Below are 24,165 nucleotides of genomic sequence, written 5' to 3' on the forward strand. Positions count from 1 at the left end.
TAAATAGGCAGTTGGTGTTGGGCTGCCGTGCCCGCCGGGTCCCAGCGGGGGGAGGGCGAGCTCCCGGGATGAATCGCACCGAAGGGCTCTGGCAGCCAGGACCGGGGAGGATCATGGGGCCAGGTGCTGGTGCCAACGGGGCGTGAAAGGGGCCCAGGTGCAGGGAGAGGGGCCGGCCCTGGGTGCGGCCGGAGCTGGGGAGCTTGGGGCCTGCTGGGCTTAATGGAGCTGATTGCGGGCAGGGGGAGTCACTGCCCAGAGAGCAGGCGGGCGCCGTCCCGGCTACGGAGCAGGCGCTCCCTGTGTGAGGCTGGCATGATCTGGCTAATCCCACGTGAGACACCCCCCAGCCGCCCACCCCCTGCTCGGGTCCCCAAGGACAGCTGAGCCGCCGGCTTTAATCGGTTGTTTCCAGCTGCTAGACGTGTAAATTTTAGGGCTTATAAACCTTTCCGGCTTGGGGGGAGGGGTAGCATGACACACTTGATTGATGGCAGCCGAGGGGACACCTGGCGGGGAAGGGAGCATTGTGGGTAGGATCGCAGGAGCCTTCGTCTAGCTGAGGAAGAGGAGAAGGTGGTGGGAGGGGGGTGCCACTGGCGGAGATAGGGTCCAACCCCGATTACTGGGTATGGGGGACTGTGCTGGCCTCATTCCTCTCCTTGAGGGTGACGGCCGCGCTGTCCCGTAACCCGATCGCCCTCGCTCCGTTTCACGGCCTGATCCCAGGGGTATAAATACACCAGGGCACGGGGCGCTTGGCTGCGGCGCTGCCTGCCTGCGACCATTCCCCCAGTGGCAGCTCCGGGAGCCTATCGTGCCAGAGCTCAGCCACTGAGTCCCCAGCAGGCGCCAGCCCGGGTCTGTGCAGTGGTGGGCTCAGTGGGGAGGGTGGTGCCACAGGGCAGTGCCACTTTGCAGCTATGCCAGCCCTGGACGCTGCAGGTTTCAGTCCGTGCCCAGCGCCTTTGGGGACAGCCCGGAGTTCAGCTGCAAAGTCCCCACACTTCTGTCTCCAGCATCCACCGGATCACGGGCAAAAGCGAAAGCCGATGGCGTCCCACCTCCTCTCTGCTGTGACACAACGGCCCCTGCTCCACCTACCCCCACTTAGCCTGCCCTGGGGGCCAGCTGCATCAGGGTCGCTGCTCCAGAGGGCCGGGTGGGGCTGGATCCCCAGTGGCCCACGGGATACTTTGCTTTCAGAGAACCTGCCTCTGAGAATCTCAAAGCAAGTTATAGAGGCAGGGCAGGCTCAGCGGCCCCATACTACAGAGGGGGAAACTGAGGCACAGAGGGGCCTTGCCCCAGGGTCACACAAGGAGTCAGGGGCAAAGCGGGGAATAGAACCCAGGCGTCCTGACCCCTCCCCCACCTCTGAGCTAACCACTGGACAACGCTGCCTCCCATTTGTAAAGCTCTTTTGCGCCTCCGCCCTGATTTGCCCCTTGCGTGGGGCAGGACTCCTGGGACCCGCAAATGGAACCCAGGCGTCCTGTGCTGAAAGCCCCCTCCTCCCGCTGGGGCTCGGCAGCGGTCAGGTGTGGCCACCACCCAGAAAGGGGCCAGGAGCCAGCCCCGCTCCATAGCCCCCTGCAGTGCTGCCCCCTGGTGGTGCTGGCAGGGAATTGCCTGTGGTCACCTGTGCAGGGACCCAGCCTCGTGAGTGTCCTGGAGCGAGCCCTGCCAGCTGCCCAGGCCCAGCCCTGCTCCTCGCGGCCCGGGGCCGCAGCCCTTTGATGCTGAGTACGACGCCCAAGTGGGAGCAGCGCCGCTTGTTTACGAGCCTGGCAGCCCCAGGCCAGGCAGGGCTTAGCACGGCCCCAAACGTGCTTGCTGACTAATGCCACCTGCCCCCACCAGCCCGTGGGCGTGACGGCTGCGGGGACAGGGCGGGAGCCAGCGCGCCGCCGTTACCATATAAGCCCATCAGCCGGCGCCCGGCTTGGGGCCTTCCCCCCCTGCCAGCCTGGGCACATCGGCCCTCCCCCCGATGGCCCCGCTGTGGAGCCTGCCTCCGAACTCCTTCGCCCCAGGGGTGTCTGTGCCCAGGGCTCCCCACGTCTGGAGTCAGAGTGACAATGGCTGTGTAGGGCCACGCCCCTCCCCCCCGCCATTATGGTAGGGGGCAGCCCCTGTGGGGCAGTGGGGCGGGGGCCGTAAGGAGCTAGGCTGGCTCGGAAGCCAGGGCCTGAGGGGCACCACCAGGAGTGAGGCTGGAGGGCTGAGTGCCCATGGGGGACCCCCCACCCACCAAGGTGCCTCTGGATTCTCGGCCCGTCCATTGCTCCAGGAGCTGCCCTAGGCGGCAGGTGTGTGAGGGGGCCGGGGCCTGGGGGGAGGATGAGGAGGGTGTGTGCACAGGCCGGCAGGAACCAGGGGGGGAGGGTGGTGGCATCCTTGAAATGACCTTCCAGCCACAGGGTTTGGCGCGAGCTGGGGCGGCTGGAGCTGAGGTTGCACTAGGCCCTGGACAAGCAGCGCTGGGGAGCCCGGCAGGAAACTGGGGGGGGGGTCAGGTTAGTGGCACACTCGAGGCAGAGCGCACCGGGGGTAGGGCCCCACCACTAGCACCACAGGGTCTCAGCCCCGTTCCAGTTGGGGGTGAGCTTGGTAAGTCCCTTCCCGGCTCTGCACCTCAGTTTCCCCTCCCACCCCTTGGCCAGTTCCAGGGCTCCCGGGCAGCCTCTAGGCACCACTGTAAGGACTGTAACGGCCGGAGGCTGTGGGGGAGAGAGGGGAGGGGGGGGCTCCAGGGGCAAAGGAGGGAGGCGCAGGCGGTGGGGGCGAATCCAGGAGCAGGGTGCCCCTCTCCGGAGTGGGGAGCTGGGAGGCTAGTGGGCAAATGGACTGATCTGCGGCTTGGCGAGCTCAGCTCTGCTGGCCCCGCGGGGCACGGGGTGGCCCTGCTGCAGCCTGACGCAGCTGGGACTGGCCCCTGGGAGGAGGCGGCTCCCGGCCCTATGGCGTCTGGTCCCCACCCCAGTGCCCGAGCCTGGGCCCTCTGTCCGCATGGTGAGCTCTTTATTTACAGTGAGAACCAAAATACTCGCTTCAGTTCTCTTCCTAGGAACGAGTAACCTGAGCTGAGGACTCCGAGTGCTAGATGGGGCGGGAGAGGGGCGGGGGGCCGACAGCTGAGCGCCGGCTCCAGGAAACCTACAAAAAGAACAAAAAGCTCCGCTTCGCTTTGCGCTGGAGGCAGAGCCCTGGCCGCGGGGCACCATGGCTTCGAGCCCCGGAGAAAGGTAACCACACAGGCTGGCTTGCGGCGGCCCCTGGCATTATGTCTTCCTCTGCTTGCGACCTGTGGGGCAGACACAGCAAGGGGGTCGATGGGGCAGAGTGAGCCTAGAGGCCCCCACCCCACCCTCTGTCAATCAGCCAGTGCCAGCCTCCCTGAACCTTCTCCCCACTCCCCAGATCTGCTCCGGCCCATCCCGGAGACGAGCAGGGAGAAAATGCCGCTGGGCGGTTTAGGACAGGAAGTGAAGAGGCTGACATCCATCAGGAATGGGATGGTCCGTGGGGGTGTTACCGCTCCTGGGGTCTTAATCCCCCTGTCCTGGGTGAAGTCCATTCTGACCTCTCACACCCCACTGCAGGTTCAGCCGGCTGGAGGAGCCTTCACTTCCTGTCCTAACCAGCAGCACATGGAATGACACCGGGGGCGGGGAATTGAACCATAACCCTCCCCATCCAAATGCACAGGTCTGGGCTGCTTAAGCTAAAGAACCGGCACCATTAGCGCCACCCTCGGACCAGCTCTGTCCGATCTCACCGCTAGCTGGGAGCAGCATCGTACAGTGAACCAGGCGCTCCACCCCAGAGCAGAGCGCACCAGACCTCAGGCCGTCCACAGAGCCGCATCAGTGGGGGTAAATCTGGGGCGAGGGGACCTATTGTAAATCCAAGGGGGCTCGGGCTCACAGAGCCGCTGCAGTGAGACCAGGGAGGGAGGTCGAGCAGTCGGTCTGTCCCCTCCCCACCCTTCCCCGGCCTGCTACTTACGGAGCTCGTTGTTCTTGCTGATGGCAATGGAGGCTCTGGCCCTTGGTCCCTGCTGCGTGAAGTGGTACCCGAAGCGGATGATAGAGGGGCACTTCTCCAGCATGGCGGCCATCTCCATCTCCACCGAGTCCCCCAGCCGCTGAGACTGTGGGGGGAGGAACGGCAGCCTTGGTGGATACCACCGCCCAGCTGAGCTTAGCCCCAGAGGCAGGGAGCTCTGCTCCCACCTTCCCCCAGGCTGCCCACCGGCCTCCCCTCCAGCCCAGCCCCACATGGGCTGCACCAGCCCTGGTGTGGGCCAGGGAACCTGACTGCAGGCCTGGGTAGCCTTGGAAACAACCCCCCCACCCATAGCCCCCAGGGCCCAGCCGACCCTTGGTCTTTCTGCAGAGACTGCCGGGCGGCTGGGAGCTGGCCTGACAGCCGCCAGACTCATCTCACACCAGCTGCTGGGGGGTGGCTACAAAGCGGAGCCGGCCCCAAGGGTGAGAGGCCTCGGCTCCTGTTACTCACCCCCGGGAAACCGGGGATTGTTGTGCACGGACACCGGCCTCCAGGAGAGCTTGTCAGGAAAGTGGGGGCTGCATTTCGGGCACAGGTGGTGCTTAGGGTCCCGCCGGGCACCCAGGCCTCCAGGGCACGTCCCAGCCTTGGCACCTGCGCTAGCCCGGGATCCGGGCCTGGACTGGCTCCCTGGTCTCTCGCAGAGGGCGCCCGAGGATGGTAGCTTGGAGCAAAAGGATCCCGCCATTGTTTCTCTCGCTGTGTGTGCAGGGAAGGCTGAGCAGTCGTCAAGCCCGTGGGGTTCAGAGCCAGGAGCAGCTTTGGGCAGGGCAGGGCAGCGTTCGCGGGGCAGCACGATGCCGGGGCAGGCGAGGCGAGCAGAACATCTGTCCATCCTGCCGAGCTCCCTGCCGCTGGGATCTAACGGGGTCGGGGTTCTCCAGGGCTGCAGCCCAGCGTGGGGCCCACCCCAGGCCTGACAGCTCTGGGCAGATGGCGGGTTGGTCCCAATTGCACCCTCCACCGATCCCTCGCTCTGGATGCAGATACCCGGCCCAAGCATCTGGCTGTCCTGAGTAACCGAGGCCTATCGGAGTCACCCAGAGCCTTTCCATTCACTTCATGGGGCCTCTCCTTACCCCACCACAGCCCGTGGCTGCAAGGCGCTGCGCCCCTCTGCTCCATGTACCCACGGGGTGCAGTGCGAGCTCTGCCCCTCCCCGGAGCAGGCCCTCGATTAGCAACGTGCAGCCAGCAGAGATCATCATTAATAATTAACCTCTGTCTACAAATGTGACCCCTCGTAACCCCCCGAAAGATAAGGGAGTGTTATAACAATACCTGGCCCTTGGCTAGGGAAGGTGGTCAACGCCCCTTACAAATCCAGGTTGCATGATGCCTGTTTTACCTGGGGGAAACTGAGGCACAGAATGGCCAGCTTCCTTGTCACAGGGTGACTGGATCCTTTAAGGAGAAATGGGGCCAGCCCTGCCCGTGTCATAATTAGCAGCCTCCTAGCCTGAGGGGGCAGAACTAACTAAACACCTGGACCTCATAAAAACTCGGGTGAAGGGAAACTGAGGCAGGGATGCTACAGAGCCATCCCAGGCCACAAGGGGGCACTCAGAGGTACCCACCCTATCACACTCCTATTAGAATCAATTGCCAAATTCCCGCTGACGTCAATGGGGCCAGGATTTGAAACCCCATGTGCCCACAGAAGCTGAGCTGGGATTAATACTGAGGGGCTCCCAGCACACAGGTCTGTATCCCAGCCACCAACGACATCCAAGGTCCATTTGCCCCACCTCTTGCTTCCCGCCCACCCGCCAGATGACACCTGGACTCACTTGCCCTTCCGGTGCTACGCCCCTACCAGGCCGTGTATCGCACCCCGCCCCGGTGTTCCCTAGCGGCTGGGCACGGCCGTACCTGGTTGTCCACCTTGAGCTCGGCCAGCGAGGTGTTCTGCTGCACGCCCTTGATGACGGCCATCATCCCGGCATTGGTGATGAAATTGGATTCGATGTTGAGGCTCTGAAGAGTCTTGTTCTCCTTCAGCATCTCAGCCACGGCCTGTGGGAGTCCCAGACCAGAGTCAGTCGCATCGACCTCTCTCAGCCTGCAAGCAGGGTTTGCTGTGGTGACACCCTCCCCAGGTGCCCCCCGCACAGAACACGAAGCTAAAAGGTCGCTGGCCCCCACATCAAGGCCTCCAAGGTGGATGGATGGAAGTCAAGGCTGGTAGTTACCGGGGTCGCTGTTGAGCGACATGAGACACAGACGCCCTCCCAGCTCTCGCTGGCTAAGGGACTGCGCGTGTACACGCAGCTCCAGCCAAGCCAGGTTCGCGGGATGGTCCCAGAGCCCCAGGCTGAGATTGCAGAAGGGAGGTTCGGTTCTGAGCTAAAAGTCTACCCAGGGCCTGTCAGCACAGCCGCCACTGTGACCATCTGGCCCGGCCGGCTTCACACAGCCCAGAGAACCTCCCCAAAACAAGGCCTTGAGAGATCTGTAAGAGAAACACCCCATCGGCCTTGAAATCCACTGAGACCCTCGGGAAATTGTTCCAAATCGTTAATTACCCTCACCTGCAAACCAGAGCCCTTGGAATAACCCACAGTAATAACAACCCTGAGCTCTTCCCTATTGCGCTGCATCCACGGATCTCAAAGCGCTCCCCAAAGGGAGGCATCATCGCCCTCATTTTACAGATGGGGAAACTGAGTCGCAAGGCGGCGAAGTGACATGGCCAAGATCACCCAGTGGCAACAGAACCCCGGACTCCAAGGCCAGGGCCCTACGCACTGGACCACACTGGGATCGCTAGTGGTAGCTAATGGTAATTGCTCCTCAGCTGTAGCTTGTATTCTAGTCTGGTTCTTACACGGCCTGGTCACCTGGGCTCCCTCCAGAGAGCATCGTGCCTCACACCTATCCCGAGCGGTTCTTTGCTTGACAAGCTGAGGGGCTGTGACTGAAGACCCCTTTCAGCAGAGCACCGAAGCCCAAGCGTAAGCCCCCCCTGCTTGTGTCTACGCTGCGACAGGGAGGCCACGGACCTGAGCTCTCGCTAGATCAAAGCCAGCGCAAGTCAAAACAGCAGGGAAGCTGCCTGGGCTAGACCTGCCCACCCAGGCCCCTGGGGATGTGCCCAAGCAGCAAGCCCCTGCCCCCGCCTGGGTTGCTGGAGCGTCACCGCTATGTTACTCGAGCTCGCTAGATCAACCGGCTGGGGCACGTCTACACGTGCTGAAGTCACACCTCCAGACTGCCGTATAGACGTACCTAGTGAGCTCAACCGGACCTACCCCGGTGCTTGGCTGAATCCAGCTGGGGCTTAGGTCTCCAGCCAGGGAAAATTCTCCCCCTCGGGGAAGCTGTTTCCCTCTGGGCGAGTCAGACTCCCCGGCGATTCCAGTGCCAGCTACAGCTTGTCAAAGCTTTGGGGGGACCAGCAAACGGAGATGCTCCAAGCGGCTCCGTCTGTCGGGAGCTGCAGGGCTTACCTTGGCCACGGGGTCATTGCTCCGGGTCGCCACCAAGCTCAGCTTCTTCACGTGGGTGTTGGTTTTCATGGCTTCGCAGATTTCCTTCAGCTTCGGGATGGGAATGTCCTGCAGGAGGAGAGAGTGAGAAAACGGGAGCCTTCCCGGGTTTGTCCCGCATCACAACGGAGGGATGGCCAGAGGGATGAGGTAGATGGGTGGGTTGATGGGATGGGGGACGGAGGGATGAGGTGGATGAGGTAGATGGGTGGGCGGATGGAGGGAGGGATAGGGTGAGGTAGATAAGGTGATGGAGGAATAGATGGATGGATGGATCAAAGGGGTAGACAGATGATGAAGTAGATGGATGGATCCAAGGATGTGATGCTGTATGGAATCTGGGGGGGACACTTTAGGATATTAGGAATATCAATATTGTAAAATCGTAACGAGTTATGCCAGATATGCAGATATGTCAGGTATAACTTGCCAGATGTGATCATTTCATTTCTGTGTTTGGATCACCCTTGTATTATGAGTTATAGCTATGTAGGTATGTCTGTATATCAAACTTGTGCTCTGCTTCCTCCGGGTGACACCCCCAGGCAGTTTGGCATCAGCACTGGCTAGCCTGCTTGATGGCCCATTCAGGACCATGAGCTACACAAGTGACCCATTGAGAGAAGGCAGAGGATGCACCTTATCACTCAGCAAGGCATTCAGGGGCAGGCTCATGGACAGAAAAGGCTTCTGTGTTGGGCACCTTGTGTTGGAAACGAAGGAAGCACAGGCCACATGGCAAAAGACTATAAAAGGCAGCTGCATCTTCTCCATTTTGTCTTCAGTCCTGCTGCTCACCTCTGGAGGAACCTTTCTACAAAGGAAGCTCTGACAATGGACTGAATGACCCATCCAAGCAGAGGAACTTTCAAGCCAGCAAACTCACCAATACTGCTAGGAACCCAATATATCAGGGGGTCTCAAGCTGGGGGTCGGGACCCCTCAGGGGGTCACGAAGTTATTTGGGGGGGGAGGGGCCACAAGCTGTCATCTTCCACCCCAAGCCCTGCTTTGCCTCCAGCATTTGTAACGGTGTTAAATATATAAGAAGTGTTTTAATGTATAAGGGGGGGTCGCACTCAGAGGCTTGCTGTGTGAAAGGGGTCACCAGTACAAACGTTTGAGAACCACTGTGATAAATGGACTTTGAAGTCTTTGTAAGTATGTGACTGTTTTACCATTTAGCAGCTCTCTTCTTCTTCTTTCTTTGTCTTTAATAACGCTTTAGTGTTAGGTACTAAAGCACGGGCTGGCAGCTTGGTGTTCCGGGTAAGACCCAAACCTCTACTGACATGGTAACGTGACTGACTGACCCCTTGGGCTCAGAAGAACATTTTCTATAGGTGAGCAGAGGTTTTAAATCACTTCTCCCTGGCTGGACCCAGGGGCTAGCTGGGAGCCAGAGAACGGGAATGCAATGAAGGGGGCTGGGTGATGTCTTTTGTTGCTTCTTGATAACCAGTGGGGGGGGATCCGAAGCACCGTGTGTGACTGGTCGGGGAGTTTAACTTCAGTGTTACCCACCAGTCCTGGGAGTATCTGCTCTGCCGTTTGCAGCCTGCCCTGACGTTGGCATTTCCAGTGAGGGCGGCCCCAGGCACCCTGGGTCACAAAGGGGTAGATAGGTGATGGAGTAGATGGGTGGATCAAAGTAGTAAACACGTAGATGGATGTAGATGGATCGAGGAATGGATGGAAGGAAGGGCTAAACAGATGGAGGTAAATGGATATCGGGTGGGTGGATGGAAGGGGTAGATAGATGGAGGGAGGTGGATATCGGGTGGGTGGATCGAAGGGGTAGATAGATGGAGGGAGGTGGATATCGGGTGGGTGGATCAAAGGGGTAGATAGATGGAGGGAGGTGGATATCAGGGGTGGATCGAAGGAGTAGATAGATGGAGGGAGGTGGATATCGGGTGGGTGGATCGAAGGGGTAGATAGATGGAGGGAGGTGGATATCGGGTGGGTGGATCGAAGGGGTAGATAGATGGAGGGAGGTGGATATCGGGTGGGTGGATCGAAGGGGTAGATAGATGGAGGGAGGTGGATATCGGGTGGGTGGATCGAAGGGGTAGATAGATGGAGGGAGGTGGATATCGGGGGTGGATTGAAGGGATAGATAGATGGAGGGAGGTGGATATCGGGGTGGATCGAAGGGGTAGATAGATGGAGGGAGGTGGATATCGGGGGTGGATTGAAGGGATAGATAGATGGAGGGAGGTGGATATCGGGGTGGATCGAAGGGGTAGATGGAGGGAGGTGGATATCGGGGGTGGATCGAAGGGGTAGATAGATGGAGGGAGGTGGATATCAGGGGTGGATCGAAGGGGTAGATAGATGGAGGGAGGTGGATATCGGGTGGGTGGATCGAAGGGGTAGATAGATGGAGGGAGGTGGATATCAGGGGTGGATCGAAGGGGTAGATAGATGGAGGGAGGTGGATATCGGAGGTGGATCGAAGGGGTAGATAGATGGAGGGAGGTGGATATCAGGGGTGGATCGAAGGGGTAGATAGATGGAGGGAGGTGGATATCAGGGGTGGATCGAAGGGGTAGATAGATGGAGGGAGGTGGATATCGGGGGTGGATCGAAGGGGTAGATAGATGGAGGGAGGTGGATATTGGGGGTGGATCGAAGGGGTAGATAGATGGAGGGAGGTGGATATCGGGGTGGATCGAAGGGGTAGATAGATGGAGGGAGGTGTCAATATCGGGGTGGATCGAAGGGGTAGATGGAGGGAGGTGGATATCAGGGGGGGATCGAAGGGGTAGATAGATGGAGGGAGGTGGATATCGGGTGGATCGAAGGGTAGATAGATATGGAGGGAGGTGGATATCAGGGGTGGATCGAAGGGGTAGATAGATGGAGGGAGGTGGATATCGGGGGTGGATCGAAGGGGTAGATAGATGGAGGGAGGTGGATATCGGGTGGATCGAAGGGGTAGATAGATGGAGGGAGGTGGATATCGGGGTGGATCGAAGGGGTAGATAGATGGAGGGAGGTGGATATCGGGGGTGGATCGAAGGGGTAGATAGATGGAGGGAGGTGGATATCAGGGGTGGATCGAAGGGGTAGATAGATGGAGGGAGGTGGATATCGGGGGTGGATCGAAGGGGTAGATAGATGGAGGGAGGTGGATATCGGGGGTGGATCGAAGGGGTAGATAGATGGAGGGAGGTGGATATTGGGTGGGTGGATCGAAGGGGTAGATAGATGGAGGGAGGTGGATATCGGGGGTGGATCGAAGGGGTAGATAGATGGAGGGAGGTGGATATCGGGGGTGGATCGAAGGGGTAGATAGATGGAGGGAGGTGGATATCGGGGGTGGATCGAAGGGGTAGATAGATGGAGGGAGGTGGATATCTATTCCCCGAGGGGCTGAGGTCCTGACCCCAATGAATCAATGGCCCCACAATGATTGACATTAGTGGGACCAGTATTTCACCCCAGGACTTTGCCCAGTCAGATGCCCCCACGGCTCAGGGCTCCCACCCTCTCCCATGCCCCTGGCTGCCCTGGGGGAAGCTCACCTTGATATTGTTGAGGTTGACCTCCTCCAGGTCCTTGTCGTTGCTCTGGATTTTTTTCAGGGTCTCCTCCACGTTGGTGGGGTTCGGCGGCTCGTCTGGGACGGGTTTGTACCTATCCGGCTTTACCACGCCTGGTGGGAAACACACGCGCACCACCAGGTCGGCAGGGGGAGATTCACCCACCCGATCCTCTCCCGCTCCACCGGGCCCGAACCTCGGAGCCGGAGCAACGCCGCCGATCAGCCGAAGATGCTTCGCTGTGGCTACTCCTGATTTACACCAGGGTAAATGCTGGGAGAATTTGGCCCCCTCTGTTTCCTGACATCTCCTGCCCTGTGTTACTCATAAGGATCCAAACAGAGAGGAATTTATAAACCCCATTTCGTTCTCAGCCCAGATCTGCTGGTTTCCTGAGAGCGGGTTCACAGCCCCGCAGGGGGAACAGTCCAGACCTAGGGACCCAGGCCTTGTGCTCTCCCACAGACTAAGCGGAGTCAGCTGGTGCGTGGGATGAGCGCAAACCCTGCCCTCCCGCCCCGCAGGCCGGTGGAGCTCACTCACTGTTGATGCCTTCGGTGCTGGTGATGTTGCCGCTGCAGAGGGCTTCGTAGTACTGCTTGTTGCTCATCAGGGTGTACATCCCCAGAATGGCTGTTGGGGAGGGAACAGCAAACAGCGAGAGTCTGAGCTGCAGAGGTAGGGGACGGGAGTCGCTGCAGCTCTCTGCTTTCCTGGGCTCACCCTGCACCTGCCTGGCAGAAGGGAACTGCCCAGTTTCACTAAGCTGCAGTAAAGTGAGTCCGAGTGTTGCTGTTGGCTGTTAAACAGTTACCACCTTGCACCCCAGAGGTGGCTGCATCTCAGCACAGGGGAAGGGATGATCCCTGTACGAGCAGCTTCCACATTCCACGCCAGAAGCTGTTGTGTCTCACCACTGAGAGAGTGCCCCCTCTCTAAAATCCTCCACCCCAGAGATGGCGGTATGCACATAGTGGGTGACGATGCCTTTTATAAAAAGCTGCCAGGTTCCACCCCAGAGGTGGCTGCATGTCAGTGGGTGGGCAAGGAATTTCTGTACACACAGGGCTCCCAAGGTGCCCCATGACCCTGGGGATTGAGGGCACTTCTCTATCACTGTGGCAGGCCACGGAGCAGCCCTGCGGCCGCGCTCACAACCCGCCCGGGGCTGGCTGCGGGAGGCCATAGGAAAAGCCCCTAAATGTCATCTCTCACCACATGCCCCACGTATTTTTATTGGCCTAGCAGCTCCCCGGCGGGTGTAAGCGGATAGCCCTGGAGCCTGCCTTGCTCGTTTTAGCCACCCGCTGGCTCCCGGCCAGCTCGCTCGCTGCTGAGCTCTGGGAATCGGAGCTCATCGTGGCTTGTATGGGCAGGAGCAGGAACATCCCTGAGGCGGCGTGGGGGCAGGGAACCAAAGCTGGGTCCCGGAGCTCGAGCAGGCCGAGCTTTGTGCTGCTGAGCCTGGGTCTCGCTTTACCCCCTGGTCCCCCTACGCCCTCCCATCCCCACCCGGGGAGCTACGAGGGCTGCCACGTATCAGTGCCAGGCTACGAGCCAGCCTGAATGTACTAGGAGCCGCAGGGAGCCCCTGAAAGAAGGCGAGGGCACAAACACCCAGGAGTATATGCACACGCCAGGCCACACGTGCACATGTGCTCACACCTACGTGGAGTCACATAGGTGCATGTATTCGCACAGGGGATACAACCATGCAGACACACGGGTATATATACGCACATCTGCACTGGGAAAGGCATTGACACAGCGCATGGACTCACACGGGGGCACGCAAACGCCGGGGCCTAGCCACACACGCATGCATACACTCACACGCGTGCATTCGCACAGGGACGTGCATACAACAGGCACAAACCCACCTCTGCCTGCACGCACACGGCAGCGTGGTTTGTCCAGGTACGCCAAGCTCCCCGGGCATGCTCGGTCTGCACAGGACTGCCCCGTCTGCGCAGGCATTTTCACACACCGCAGACCCCAAACCGCAACACATTCCCCTGCCACGAGCCCCACCGCAGTTACAGGACACACTCGCTAATTACAGGAGCTCTGAGGGGTCAAGGTGGCAAGATGCCCGTTGATTTCAGTGGGGGCTGTGCCCACGGGCCTGTCATTTGCTCCCCCTGACCGATCCCACACCCTGCGTCCCCAGCTCTAAGCCCTGGTACCCACCCCGGCTCCCCAGGATGATGTCCAGGTAGGCGGGCACCTGTTCCCTGCTCTCAGCGTCTCCCACCCCCTCGAGCGGTCACACATGGTGGACAACAGCTTCACCGTTCAGCTCCCGCTGCAGAGCTGGTGCTTCATGCTCCAGAGGTCTCTGGGCCGTGGGGATTAAACCTATGACCCAACCCGGGGAGCTCAGCATCTCACTAGCTCCACCTGAATCCCCCCACCCCAGAGCCAGGACCCGGCCAACCTTAGCTCAGCCCCAGTCACAACACACCCACCCCGGAAATGCCAGTCGCCCAGCTGCAGCGACGTCAAGCCAGAGCCAGGGCCCCAGGCATTCACCACTAGCACGCAGACAGGGTACTGCTGCCTCCCGCACCGCCGTGGCCCCAAAGCAGACGGGGTTTGCTGCTCTGAGGGCCCCAAGCCCTTCACCTGCAATGTCGCACATCTCTGCATCGGTGGCATTGGCCAGGGCTTCCTCCAGCTCAGGTTCCAGAGTGATCTGCTCCTCCTTGGGGATCTCCCGCTGAGGGTTCTTTGGGATAAAGGGTTTCCCTGCAGAGAGACAGACTGGGGTTAGCGTCTGGGCTGGAGAGCAGCGAAGGTTAGAACCGTAACATAGTGGTGTATGCACTCAACTGCCCTCTGCTTCATGGAATCAGCATGTGTGGCATATGCCCTATACTGCCAGCGACCAGTGGAGATTCTCCTGCTGCTCATGTGGCAGGAGCCTGGACTTTTGGAGTAGGAAGATGTGGTTTCTATTCCCCCCTGCCTCCACGAGGTTATAAGTAGCAGCCTGTTGATGCCAGGTAGCCATCGACTGGTGACGGCATCTTCGATTCCCACAGTGCCTTCTGCCCTGGAATGCCTCCTTCCCCCAGCACCGGAGCAGGAATTGCCGTCCCAGATCAGATGGGGGGTACACAAATGCAGCCACCTCTGGGGCAGAACACTGTAGCTGTTTAACAGCCACATGAGGTCATGACCGGAAGCAAAGGAGAATCCAACTGAAGGCCGGGGCAGCGCTGAGTGACAGAATGTAGGAGTGTGGCCGATCTTTTTGACAGCCCCGCAGGGAGTTCTGGCCTCGGCTCTGTAAAATTCCTGTGACTCATTCGCTCCAGCCCCTTCACGGCCGGGAGCACATGCCAGCCCCCAGGGCTAGAGATGATCAGGGTGTGTATCGCCGAGTCCCAGCCCCACTACACACACACACAGCAAGGCGAGGGCCCCTGCCCCAAGGAGCTGCCAGTCTAAGTCGAGAGACAACACGTGCAGAAAGACAGACAGGGGCGCACCAGGGGCCAGATGGTCCTGATCAGCGCAGAGGTGGAGAGAAGGTAGCCCCCAGGATTGAACCCGGGAGGGCTGGGATGGGTGCTGGCAGCGGCGTGAGATCCCACATCAGTTAGATCAGATACGCCACTCTCGATGCTGCCTTCCCATGGAAGAGCCTCGGGCCTCACCCGCAAAGAGCTCAGTGGCCCAGCAGCTCTGGAAGACCCAAAATCTGAGGCCCATGGTTGCCAGCTCCTCAGGCCCAGGGGAGCTTTCTACCATGTGTGCAGCAGAAAGGGCTTCCTCGGGGGCTGGTCCCAGACTGGGGCATGAATTCCCCCAGGACTGGATCTTCCCAGCCTTCCACCCCTCCCGCCCCCGGTCTGCTTCTCTGCCCGGCCCTTCTCCAACACCACCAAAACACCCGCCCCGGCGAGAGAACAAGCCACACATGGCAGGGGTCAGTCACGTGGCTTAATGCACGCCTGGACGGTGCCCGCGGGCCACGGTCACGGGGTGGGACAGGAAACTGCATAGACTAGGAGGTCCTGCACTGGACGGGGGCCAGAGGAAGATTGCGGGAGATGGAGCAGAGCAAAGTGCTTTTCTGATGTGACCAGCCTGGAAGCGCCCCGGGGCTCTTAGCCTCAGGGGAAACCAGCCACTGTCGGACACCTGATTTTCAGGATGCTGCAGCAGCAACCGCTCCAGGCACCTCCTGCCCAGCTGGGGCACTGGGGGCAGTGTCACCCTGGCCTGGGTTTCATTTCACGGGTGCATCGTGGCGGGCCCGTCTCCCGGAGCACGATGTTCTGATGCCGCACGTCCCTGCCAGCACCTGCTTGTGATCATGCTCGGAGGGGGAAGCGGGGAGTTCATGGGCCATCAGGTGGCCAGGGGCTATGGACAGGACATGTGGCGCCCATGCACTGGGCTGATCCCAGTCACTCTGCACTTGGAGCAGGATTGGGGGGCGGGGGGGCTCAGTCGCCTTTGCTCTCCCTGGATTCTGGGTTGGTGCAGGGCCCTGCCTGGCACCCAGGGTAAGGTGGAGCAGCCCGGGGTCCCAGTGGGCCGTGGGGAGAAAAGAAGAGGCACAGTGCAGCATGGCCGCACACCCGCCCCACGCTGAATGGACCCTGGGGAGCCGAGAATGGCCACAGCACAGGGTGCTACAGCCACACCCCCGATCGACCCCCCGCAGCGGGGCTGGGAGCAGGGTGGGCACAGGGCCCTCGTGCCAGCTGCACACTGGCTGGGGAGGTCCCGGCACAGGGAGGATTTTCAGGGGCACCGTTTCCAACCACACCCAGGCCAGAGCAGCACAGAGGGGCGTGAACGCACCAGAACCAGGCCTGCTGCCTCCACCTGCGTCACGGGGGTTCCCCGGTGAGCGGCTCCTGTCCTGCCAGCCGAGCAAGGCGGGAGGATCCCCTCCCCATGGGCTGCCGTCGCAGAGCCCTGCTTCCCAGACGTCCCCCAGCCCAGCCTGACGCTCCCAGCGACTCCAGCTCCCTAGCAGCCAGAGGCAGATTTAAAGCTCAATGGTGCTCAGGAGCCAGGCAGGTGACCCGGCATCTCCCACGGACGCTGTCTCTGCCCCAGGGCCCTGCCTTGCTGGTCCAGGGCCCCAGGCGGATCTTTTAGTGCCACGATCTCTGTGGGGTTGGGGGCATTTTCGGTATAATTTTTCCAATGTGGCAGAAGACGTCCCCTGATTGGCAGCCCCGGGCATTCACAGGATGGGCAGAGCCTGGGCTCAGCTTTCTCCTATGCTGCCCCCCATGGGAACCCCGGTGGGGCCAGAGAGCAACTCAGCCTCCATGGCCCATTCCCTCCTGGGCCTCCCTGGCGAGTCTCCCAGGTGTGTTGGGGTCACCAGGTGGACCCCAGGCCCCGCGGATGGGGCAGGGGAGTCACTTCCGGCCCCGGCCGCCCTTCGAGCCGAAATGGAAGCCGGTTGCCGCAGGAGGCCGTTGGGCTGGGGCCGTGGTGACGCCAGGGAATGGACCCTGAGGTGCGCAGCACGGTGGGTGGCGGCTCAGGGGGAGGAGCCTCACAGGAGGGGTCCCCAATCAGAGAATAGAGCATTGGCCCTTTAGGGTGGCATCCAGAGGCTCCAGCTGAGATTGGGGCCCTGCACAGACCTAGAGTGGGAGGCGCTCCCTGCCCTGAAGATCCCAGTCTCAATAGACCAGACAGACTTGGGAGACAAGGGAAACTGAGGCACCGAGAAGGGAAGGGCCAGTGGGAATAGAACCCAGGTATCCTGAGGCCCAGCCTGGTGCCCACTAGCCCTTGCTGCCTCCACAGAACCTCAGCAGCTCTGCCCTTGCCCCTGCCCCAAGGCGCCGGCCCCGCCAGTCGCTGCTGGCTCCCCGGGGCTATGGGGAGAGGAGTGACCAGGCCAAGGTGTGGGTTCCAGGGCCAGGAGCTGCTGTGCCTGGGCTGGTGGGACCCCAGCTTGGATCGGACGGGGCAGCCGAGCTGCTCACCAAGATATTTTGGAGCAGCCGCAGCTCCTGGCCTGAGCTCCGTAGAATCCCTTCCGCCCTGGCCCTGCAGCCCAGCACCTCGGCAGACACTCGGCCAGCAGCACCCAGGGACGGCCCTGCCCACCCCCCAAAGACCAAGGCAGCGCCCCCAATAGGCTCTGGGCCATTCTCCCTGGCCTGCTCTGCCTGACCCACCACGGCTTGGCCACCCAGAGACACAGGAGAGGGGTGTCCCCAGGTGCTGCCCCTGCTCTGGTGCTGCACCTGCCCCCTCCGGCACTGTCCCTGCATGGGGGCTGGGTACCCCCTAGCACGGCCCCCAAGGGGAATGAACCCCCACAGCTGCCAAGGGCACAGACCCCCCCTCAGACCTAGCCCTGTCCCAGGGGTGGGGGGCACGTATCCTCTGGCACTGACCCCATGTCATGGCCAGGGACCTCCTGGCAGCTGGGGCCGGGAGCCCGTCTCTCCCAATCAGGGGGGCAATCAGGCAAGTGCAAGAGACTGTACCATTTGTGCCAGTGCCGGGTCAGGCTGAGCCACGCCCCCGTGCACACCCCCCGCACACACGCTGCCCTGGTACCTCTCTTCTCGCCGGTGAACGGCACCAGGTCCTCACGCTCCTTCACCTCCAGCGCCTGCTTCTCCAGGTGCTGCATGAGGGCGTCCCGGTCCAGCGGCCCCGTCGGGCTCTTCTTGGTCTGGTCTCGCTGGCGCAGCCCAGCTGGGAGCATCATGTTCTGGGAGAGGGAGGCGGGAAGGGGTCACTGGCGGCACAAGCCCCCCATAGAGATCACATGCCCCCTGCCCCTGAGGAGGGGCACGAAGCCCTTTGCAAGTGGCAATGAATGAAGCCTGGTGCCTATGCCCCATGTTACAGTGGGGAAACTGAGGCACACAGCAGGGGAGTGGTTTACTCAGGGAGCTAGTGCCGGAGCTGGGAATAGAACCCAGGAGTCCTGGCTCCCAGCCCCCTGCTCTAACCACTGAACTGCACTCCCCTCCCACCCACACTGGTCTGAGCTCTGAAGAGTTTTATGACCGTCATGGCTATAGGTGAGGGTCAGGGGTGGGGTGGGGACGGGATTGAGGCTTCGAAGCCTGGAGCACAGAGGTCAGCAACTGCCCCCAAGCCGCAGCGTCACCCCCTTCTTGTGCCAGCCCGGGGGCAGCCTCACCTCGGGATCCATCTCCTGCAGCTCTAGGTCGAGCTGGTCCAGCTCCTCGGGGGAAAGTTCCCTCAGGAGCTTCTCCTCGTCGATGTCCCGGTACTTCTCCAGCTCCATCCGGTAGGACGTCATGGTTCAGCGACGTCGGAGGGAACCCCTCCTCAACAACCGAGCAGAGACTTAGCCTGGGTGCGGACACAAACAGATGTGGGCTCTCCCTGCAGTGGGGCATTCATAAGGTCCACTCATGGGACCCCCTGCTGCCACACAAGACCTCTGGGTCACTGCCGAGGGACAGGACTGACGTTGACCTCTGGAACTGCCTGCTACAAGATATCAGTGAGATCAGCCCGTGGGACTCCCTGATGTGGGCTATTAGCAAGGTTAGCCCATGGAACTCCCTGCTACCAGGTATTGGTGAGGTTAGTCTGTGTAATTCCCTGCCACTCAATATTAGTGAGATTAGCCCATGGGACTCCCTGCCACTGAATGCTAGTGAGACTGGACAGTGCAACTCTCTGTCATTGGATATTAATCAGGTTAGCTCACGGGACTGCCTGCCATTGGATATTAGTGAGATTGCTCCATGGAACCCCCAGCTACTGGATGCTTATTAAGTTAGCCTGTGGGACTCCTTGCCACTGGATATTAGTGAGGTTAGCCTGTGGAACTCACTGCCAGTGGATATTATTGAATTCCCTGGCAGTCTGAAGACACTGTAGGGTCCAGAGTAGCAGTGGGCAGGAATCCAGCAGCCAGGCCCAGCCAACCTCCTGCCCCTCCCGAGGGGATGGTGCATTAACTGCCCTCATCTCCCATCCCCTCCCCAAAGCCTCAGCACAAGGGCCCCATGACAGGAATGGTTAAATCAGCCCCTAATCCTGCCCCTCCCTGTCTCCAAACAGCTGCAGTAGCTCAGTGTCCTTATCAGAGACCCACGGTCCCACCCAGGGCCTGTCCCAGCCCCGCAGCCATCGGCACCCGCCGATAAGGGAACAAGTCTGAAGCAGACGCGCTGAGCAGGGTGGGAGGATGCAGAGGGTGCCCCTGGAGGGGACCAGAGAGTCCCTTGGGTGCCATTGGTCCATGCTGGAAGGGAGGGCAATGGAGGTGGTGCTGGACTAAGGGTGACAGAGGGATGGCACCTGCCCTGAGATAAGGATGGAGCTGGAGAGGGAATGGACGCCCTGGGGACGGACGGACAGACGGGGCACAATGGGGATGGAGGGTGTCATGCTGGGGGTGGAGGAGGCACCAGGCGTGAGGGGGGTAGGCCAGGGGTTGAAGGGGGTTGTTGGGCACAGAAGGGGCACTGGGGGCAGAACCTAAAGGGTAGATGGAGGGGTGACACAGCCAGCGCCATCCGCCCTGTGACTGATCAAAACTGCCAAGGCAGCTGCTCCAGGAATCTGCCAACCTGGCTGGCCACAGGTCAGCCTGGCACCCAGTGTCAAATCCCGTGATGCTCGTTCGGAGAGCAGTGCCAGCTGGCAGCTGTAGAACAGGTGGGACAGACGCCCCTCCCCGCTGGAGCGGGGTCTGAAACAGGGCAGAGAAACGGGCCTTAAATAAAGTCACCGAGCAAAGTGCTACACGGTGCGGTGGGTTTTCCGAGGCTCTCTCGGGGCTCCCACAGGGCTGAGTCAGAGAAGAGCTGCGAGGAGGATTAAAGGATTCGAAAACCTGCTTTACAGCGAGAGACTCCAGAGCTCAATCTATTTAGCTTAACCAAGAGGAGGCTAAGGTGGGTCTTGATCCCAGTCTGTGGGTACCCCCATGGCGTGGGGAACAAGTATTGAATAATAGGCTCTTTACACTAGCAGAGAAAGGCCGAACACGATCCAATGGCTGGCAATTGAAGCTAGCCACATTCAGACTGGAAATAAGGTGCACGTTTTGAACCAGGAGAGTAATTAGCCACTGGGAACAATTTCCCAAGGGTCATGGTGGATTCTCCATCAGACACCAGTTTTTAATCAAGGCTGGATGTTTTTCTAACAGCTCTGCTCTAGGAATTCCTTTGGGGCAGGTCTCTGGCCTGTTACGGAGGCGGTCTATGCTAGATGATCACCATGGTCCCTTCTGGCCTTGGAATCTAGGAATCTATGAACTCCAAGGGCTGACAGCCCCAGAGTTTCCCGCATCAGTACAATGGGAGGTGCTTGGAGATCCTCAGCTGGGGAGCATCTTAAAGAGTGGGCCTGAGTCGCATTTACCCTCAGGCATTGGCGCCGACTCCGTGGGTGCTCTGGGGCTGGAGCACCCATGGGAAAAAATAGTCGGTGTTGAGCACCCACCGGCAGCCCCGCGGATCAGCTCCTCCCCCGCCCATCCTTCCCACCCGCCAGTGGCCAGACCAATCAGCTCCTCCCCCTCCCTCCCAGTGCCTGCCGCCCACCATGATCAGCTGTTCAGCAACATTCAGGAGGTGTGGGGGGGGAGGGAAAGGGGGGGCAGGAAGAGGCGGGGGGTGAGGTTTGGGGGAAGAGGTGAGGCAGGGGATTTGGGGAAGGGGTGGAGTGAGAGCAGGGCCTGGGGTAGAGTGAGGGGTCAAGCACCCTCTGGGAACTGGGGAAGTCGACCCCTCAGCCCTTTTACCCAGCTCTGGCAGCGTCTACAGAACCGTCACCCACTTCAAGCCGCGCGCGCTGCCGCCTGTTGCTTGTACGCTCATTGGCACAGGGCCCAGCCCCCACGGTGATGGGCACTCTGACTACATAAGCAAACAGGACCGGCCAGGGCACAGGGATAACGTTGAGTTAGAAGGGGCCACAGAGCCACAAGGAAGGATTCGGATCTCACACCATAGTGTTCAGCACAGTTACTCTCGATTTACCAGCATACGGCCCTCAGAATCAAGCCTAAGGCCCGACGGAGTCGCTCTGATCGCTTAGTCTGAGCTCCTGTCTAACCCAGGCCAGAGCCAGCCACCCAGGGGTACCTGCCGCAGAGGGAATTATTTATATTAGTACCCGGGAGCATGTTAAAGCAGCAGCCAGACACCAGCTCCAGTCGAAAAAGCCTTTCTAACAGCCCCTGCGGCCATGCTGCTCCCGACTCTGCCTGGCCTTGCTCTGCTGAGATCACAACGGCCAGGTGCTCACGTGTAGCCGCAGCCGTACCGGGTTAAGCTGGCTTCCGACTACAAAGCAAGGGCACAATGTCCTGGAGGGCTCTGGGAATCTGGCAATAGCCCTCTGGTCTTTCCCCAAGGCAAAACCTGACTGTCCTCTTGTTTTATTCCAAGCAATTCAGTCTGCGGTTGTGCCACCGGTTGCTGGGGTCCAGCCAGGTTTCAGAGGCTGAGCAGGGCAGGCTGGGTTGGGAAGCTGGATTGGAGGCCTCCACCCAGATCTGCAGGAAGCAGCGCTGGAGGATTCGATAGGTGGCGCTCTCCTTACGGGGTCAGCACGGGGCACTAGGGAGGGCTGCGTGGCAGGTGTAACACACACAAGCCCCCGTCACTAAAGAACCCCTAGTGCTTGTTAGCCCCCGAGTCCCAGCCAAATTCCAGCCTGGGAATCGCGATGTTGCCTACCTAATATTCCTCCTGCAGTTACGGTACTCGGGCCCTGTCCTGAACGATTATAACAGCTGCTGCAGCCCTCCCCAGAGGTGGCCACATTTGAGCACGAGTCGAACCGACCCGTACGGGTCTGTAACATTTACACAGCGCTCTGGGCTGCGAAGCACTGTAGGAGCAGCCATGTCGTAGCCCTGTTGTGCTTTTTATATTTTTGGTGGGGGAAAAGCAGGCCTAGTAGCCGGAACCATCCTCCATCAGGGTTGTGCATGGAGCCATGATAGGAGACAAAGCTGTTTACCCCAAGGGTCAAGTACAAGCAGCAGATGTCCCAGGCAGAGAAGGCCTCTCACCGCACCAGGGAAAGGTGCCTTCACCTACCTACAAGAGGAACACCTGCCCTACAGCCCAGAAAAGCAGGCACTGATCCCACATGGGCAGCCCGGCCCCTCCAACGCAAGCCGGAGGTGAGAATCCAGAGCCCAACGAGCAATGGCCGAAGAGGGCAAGCCAGCCCCGTGCCCCTTCAGCGAGCCGCTTAGAATATTACCTTTGTGGTTAGATCAGCCTCGTGCCCCATGGAGAAATCTACCACCCGGGAGCAGGGCTTCCAGCTTACCTTCCCCTGGCAGTCCAGGACGCTGCCTTTCCAGGCTGGGCGAAAGTAGCAGCAGCGCAGTGCTGAGGCAAGGGATACCGCCAGCGAAGTGTGTGAGATCAGCATTTTATTATTTTAGCTCCAGCTGGGCAAAGGGGAGGGTGGGGGAGCGAGATCACATAGACAGGCTGGTTATCAATCACTCCAACTGCCCAGCCGGTTTTCCCAGAGCCCTGCAGACCCCCAGTGGTCAAATGTGAGAATTGCCACTTGAAGGGGGCAGCTCTCGATTGCCCGTTTTGCTTTGCAGGTGGAGTGGGCATGAGATGAGGCCTTAGCAGCAGGAAGGGCTCCCGCCGATCAGAGCCAGCCACACAGGCATCCTGGCAGAGCTGAGAAGAGAGGACCCCTCTCACTCCAGATCCCATGTGACCGCACTGGGAATCCTGGCTTTAGCTCAGGATCAGACACGGCCTGGATCAGATGAGCGGATGAGACTGAGAGCTCTGTGAGGCAGGGATCGTCTCTTTGATGTGCTCGTACCGCACCGAGCACAGTGGACTGCTGGTCCGAAACTGGGGGTCCCAGTTGCTACCATAATACACCTAATAAATAACATACAACACCATGGGATCCTGGTCTATGACTGCACCTCCCAGCTGGTATCGTAATACACCTAATAAAGGTCCCTTCTGGCCTGTAATCTATTAAACTGAATTAGAGAAGAGAAACAGAAGGGAGATGAGGGGCTGATTTATGAGGACAGCTTAATGGAGGTGTGGGGTAAGGAAAGGATGAGCTTGCAGTTAAGGCCCTGGACTGCGACTCTAGAGATCTGGATTCAATTCCCAGCTCTGACTCCCCGTGTTAGCGTGAGACCTTGTGCCTCAGTTTCCCTATCTGTAAAATGGGGATAATGCTAAATCCCTGGGAGGATCAATACACAACCATGGGCAAAGCATTAAGCTACTTTGGGGACAGGGCTGGATAAGATGCTAGACAGGCAGAACTAAGCTGTACCCTGTGGGCAGGGGATGGGGCGTGGGGGGACGATGATAGCCAGCTGCAAGGAGGAAGAATGGCTTGCGGAGTAACTAAGAGCGAGAGAGAGAGAATTTTAAGCTGAAGCTCAGGAATGCCTTCGTAACAAGCTCTCCAGTGCAGCAGACTCATCCCCCAAGGCGCAGAATCCCCAGTGCCCGAGACATTTAAAACCAGAGTGGGGTAGAGAGGGGGCAGGGATCAAGCTGGCAGTGGACATAGGCAGGAAATCGGCTGGGCCAGGGCAGGGAGGGCGACTGAGGAAATCGCCTTTGGAATGGGGGGTTCTTTTATTTCCCTTCTCTCCTTACTGAAGCAGCCGGGCTGGCGATGCTGCCTGACAACCCCGAGGAATAACACGCCGCTCTGAACCTCCCGGGGGCGTAACTGACACTTATCAGAGCCCTGCAGGCTGGCCAAGCCCCACTAGCAGGAGGCAGACACCAACTAACCTGTCTGAGACCCGGAACCGCCTGGACCTTACAGCCCTGCCAAGGCTCGTCAGTGCCACGCGTCAGGGTTTCAGCGCAAACGGCTCCTTGCGCCTCTGGCTTTTGCAATGGGCGTTTTACGCTGCCTGCAGTCTCAGCTAGAACCAACTGAATGTCACCTGGTGCCTGACGCTCTCCAGGGCAGGGCAGTCGTACACTGGCACTGCCCCTGCTGTAGCTGATCAGTGAGAAGGGGATGTTAGGCTGCAGCAGAATCCGGCCTCGTTCACCAGCTCCTCCCCTCCCTGCAATGAGCCACACAGC

At 60.0% G+C, this 24,165-nt stretch overlaps 1 protein-coding gene and 1 long non-coding RNA gene across 3 annotated transcripts; one reads left to right on the top strand and one right to left on the bottom strand.

Annotated features, from left to right (window-relative positions):
- Positions 1 to 3,023: 3,023 nt before the first annotated feature.
- Positions 3,024 to 24,038, bottom strand: TMOD4 (tropomodulin 4). 2 transcript variants are annotated; one of them, XM_044991712.1, is made up of 10 exons: positions 23,863 to 24,038; positions 18,258 to 18,433; positions 17,663 to 17,819; positions 13,736 to 13,858; positions 11,654 to 11,743; positions 11,093 to 11,223; positions 7,524 to 7,631; positions 5,947 to 6,090; positions 4,012 to 4,156; positions 3,024 to 3,307 (listed from the first exon to the last, which is right to left on the bottom strand). In XM_044991712.1, exons 2-10 carry the CDS (start codon positions 18,378 to 18,380, stop codon positions 3,285 to 3,287), a joined length of 1,044 nt encoding a protein of 347 aa, XP_044847647.1. In that variant the 5' UTR covers positions 18,381 to 18,433; positions 23,863 to 24,038; the 3' UTR covers positions 3,024 to 3,284. The 2 variants fall into 2 exon arrangements, with proteins under 2 accessions (XP_044847647.1, XP_044847646.1); XM_044991711.1 differs by having other exon boundaries at positions 22,391 to 24,038.
- On the top strand, positions 3,115 to 11,350 carry LOC123352025. Its single transcript, XR_006574083.1, has 3 exons — positions 3,115 to 3,248; positions 8,791 to 8,905; positions 11,153 to 11,350. It is a non-coding gene; the product is annotated as an uncharacterized LOC123352025 (long non-coding RNA).
- Positions 24,039 to 24,165: the final 127 nt, after the last annotated feature.

This window comes from Mauremys mutica, chromosome 17 (genome assembly GCF_020497125.1).
Source record: "Mauremys mutica isolate MM-2020 ecotype Southern chromosome 17, ASM2049712v1, whole genome shotgun sequence".
Lineage (NCBI taxonomy): Eukaryota > Metazoa > Chordata > Testudines > Geoemydidae > Mauremys > Mauremys mutica.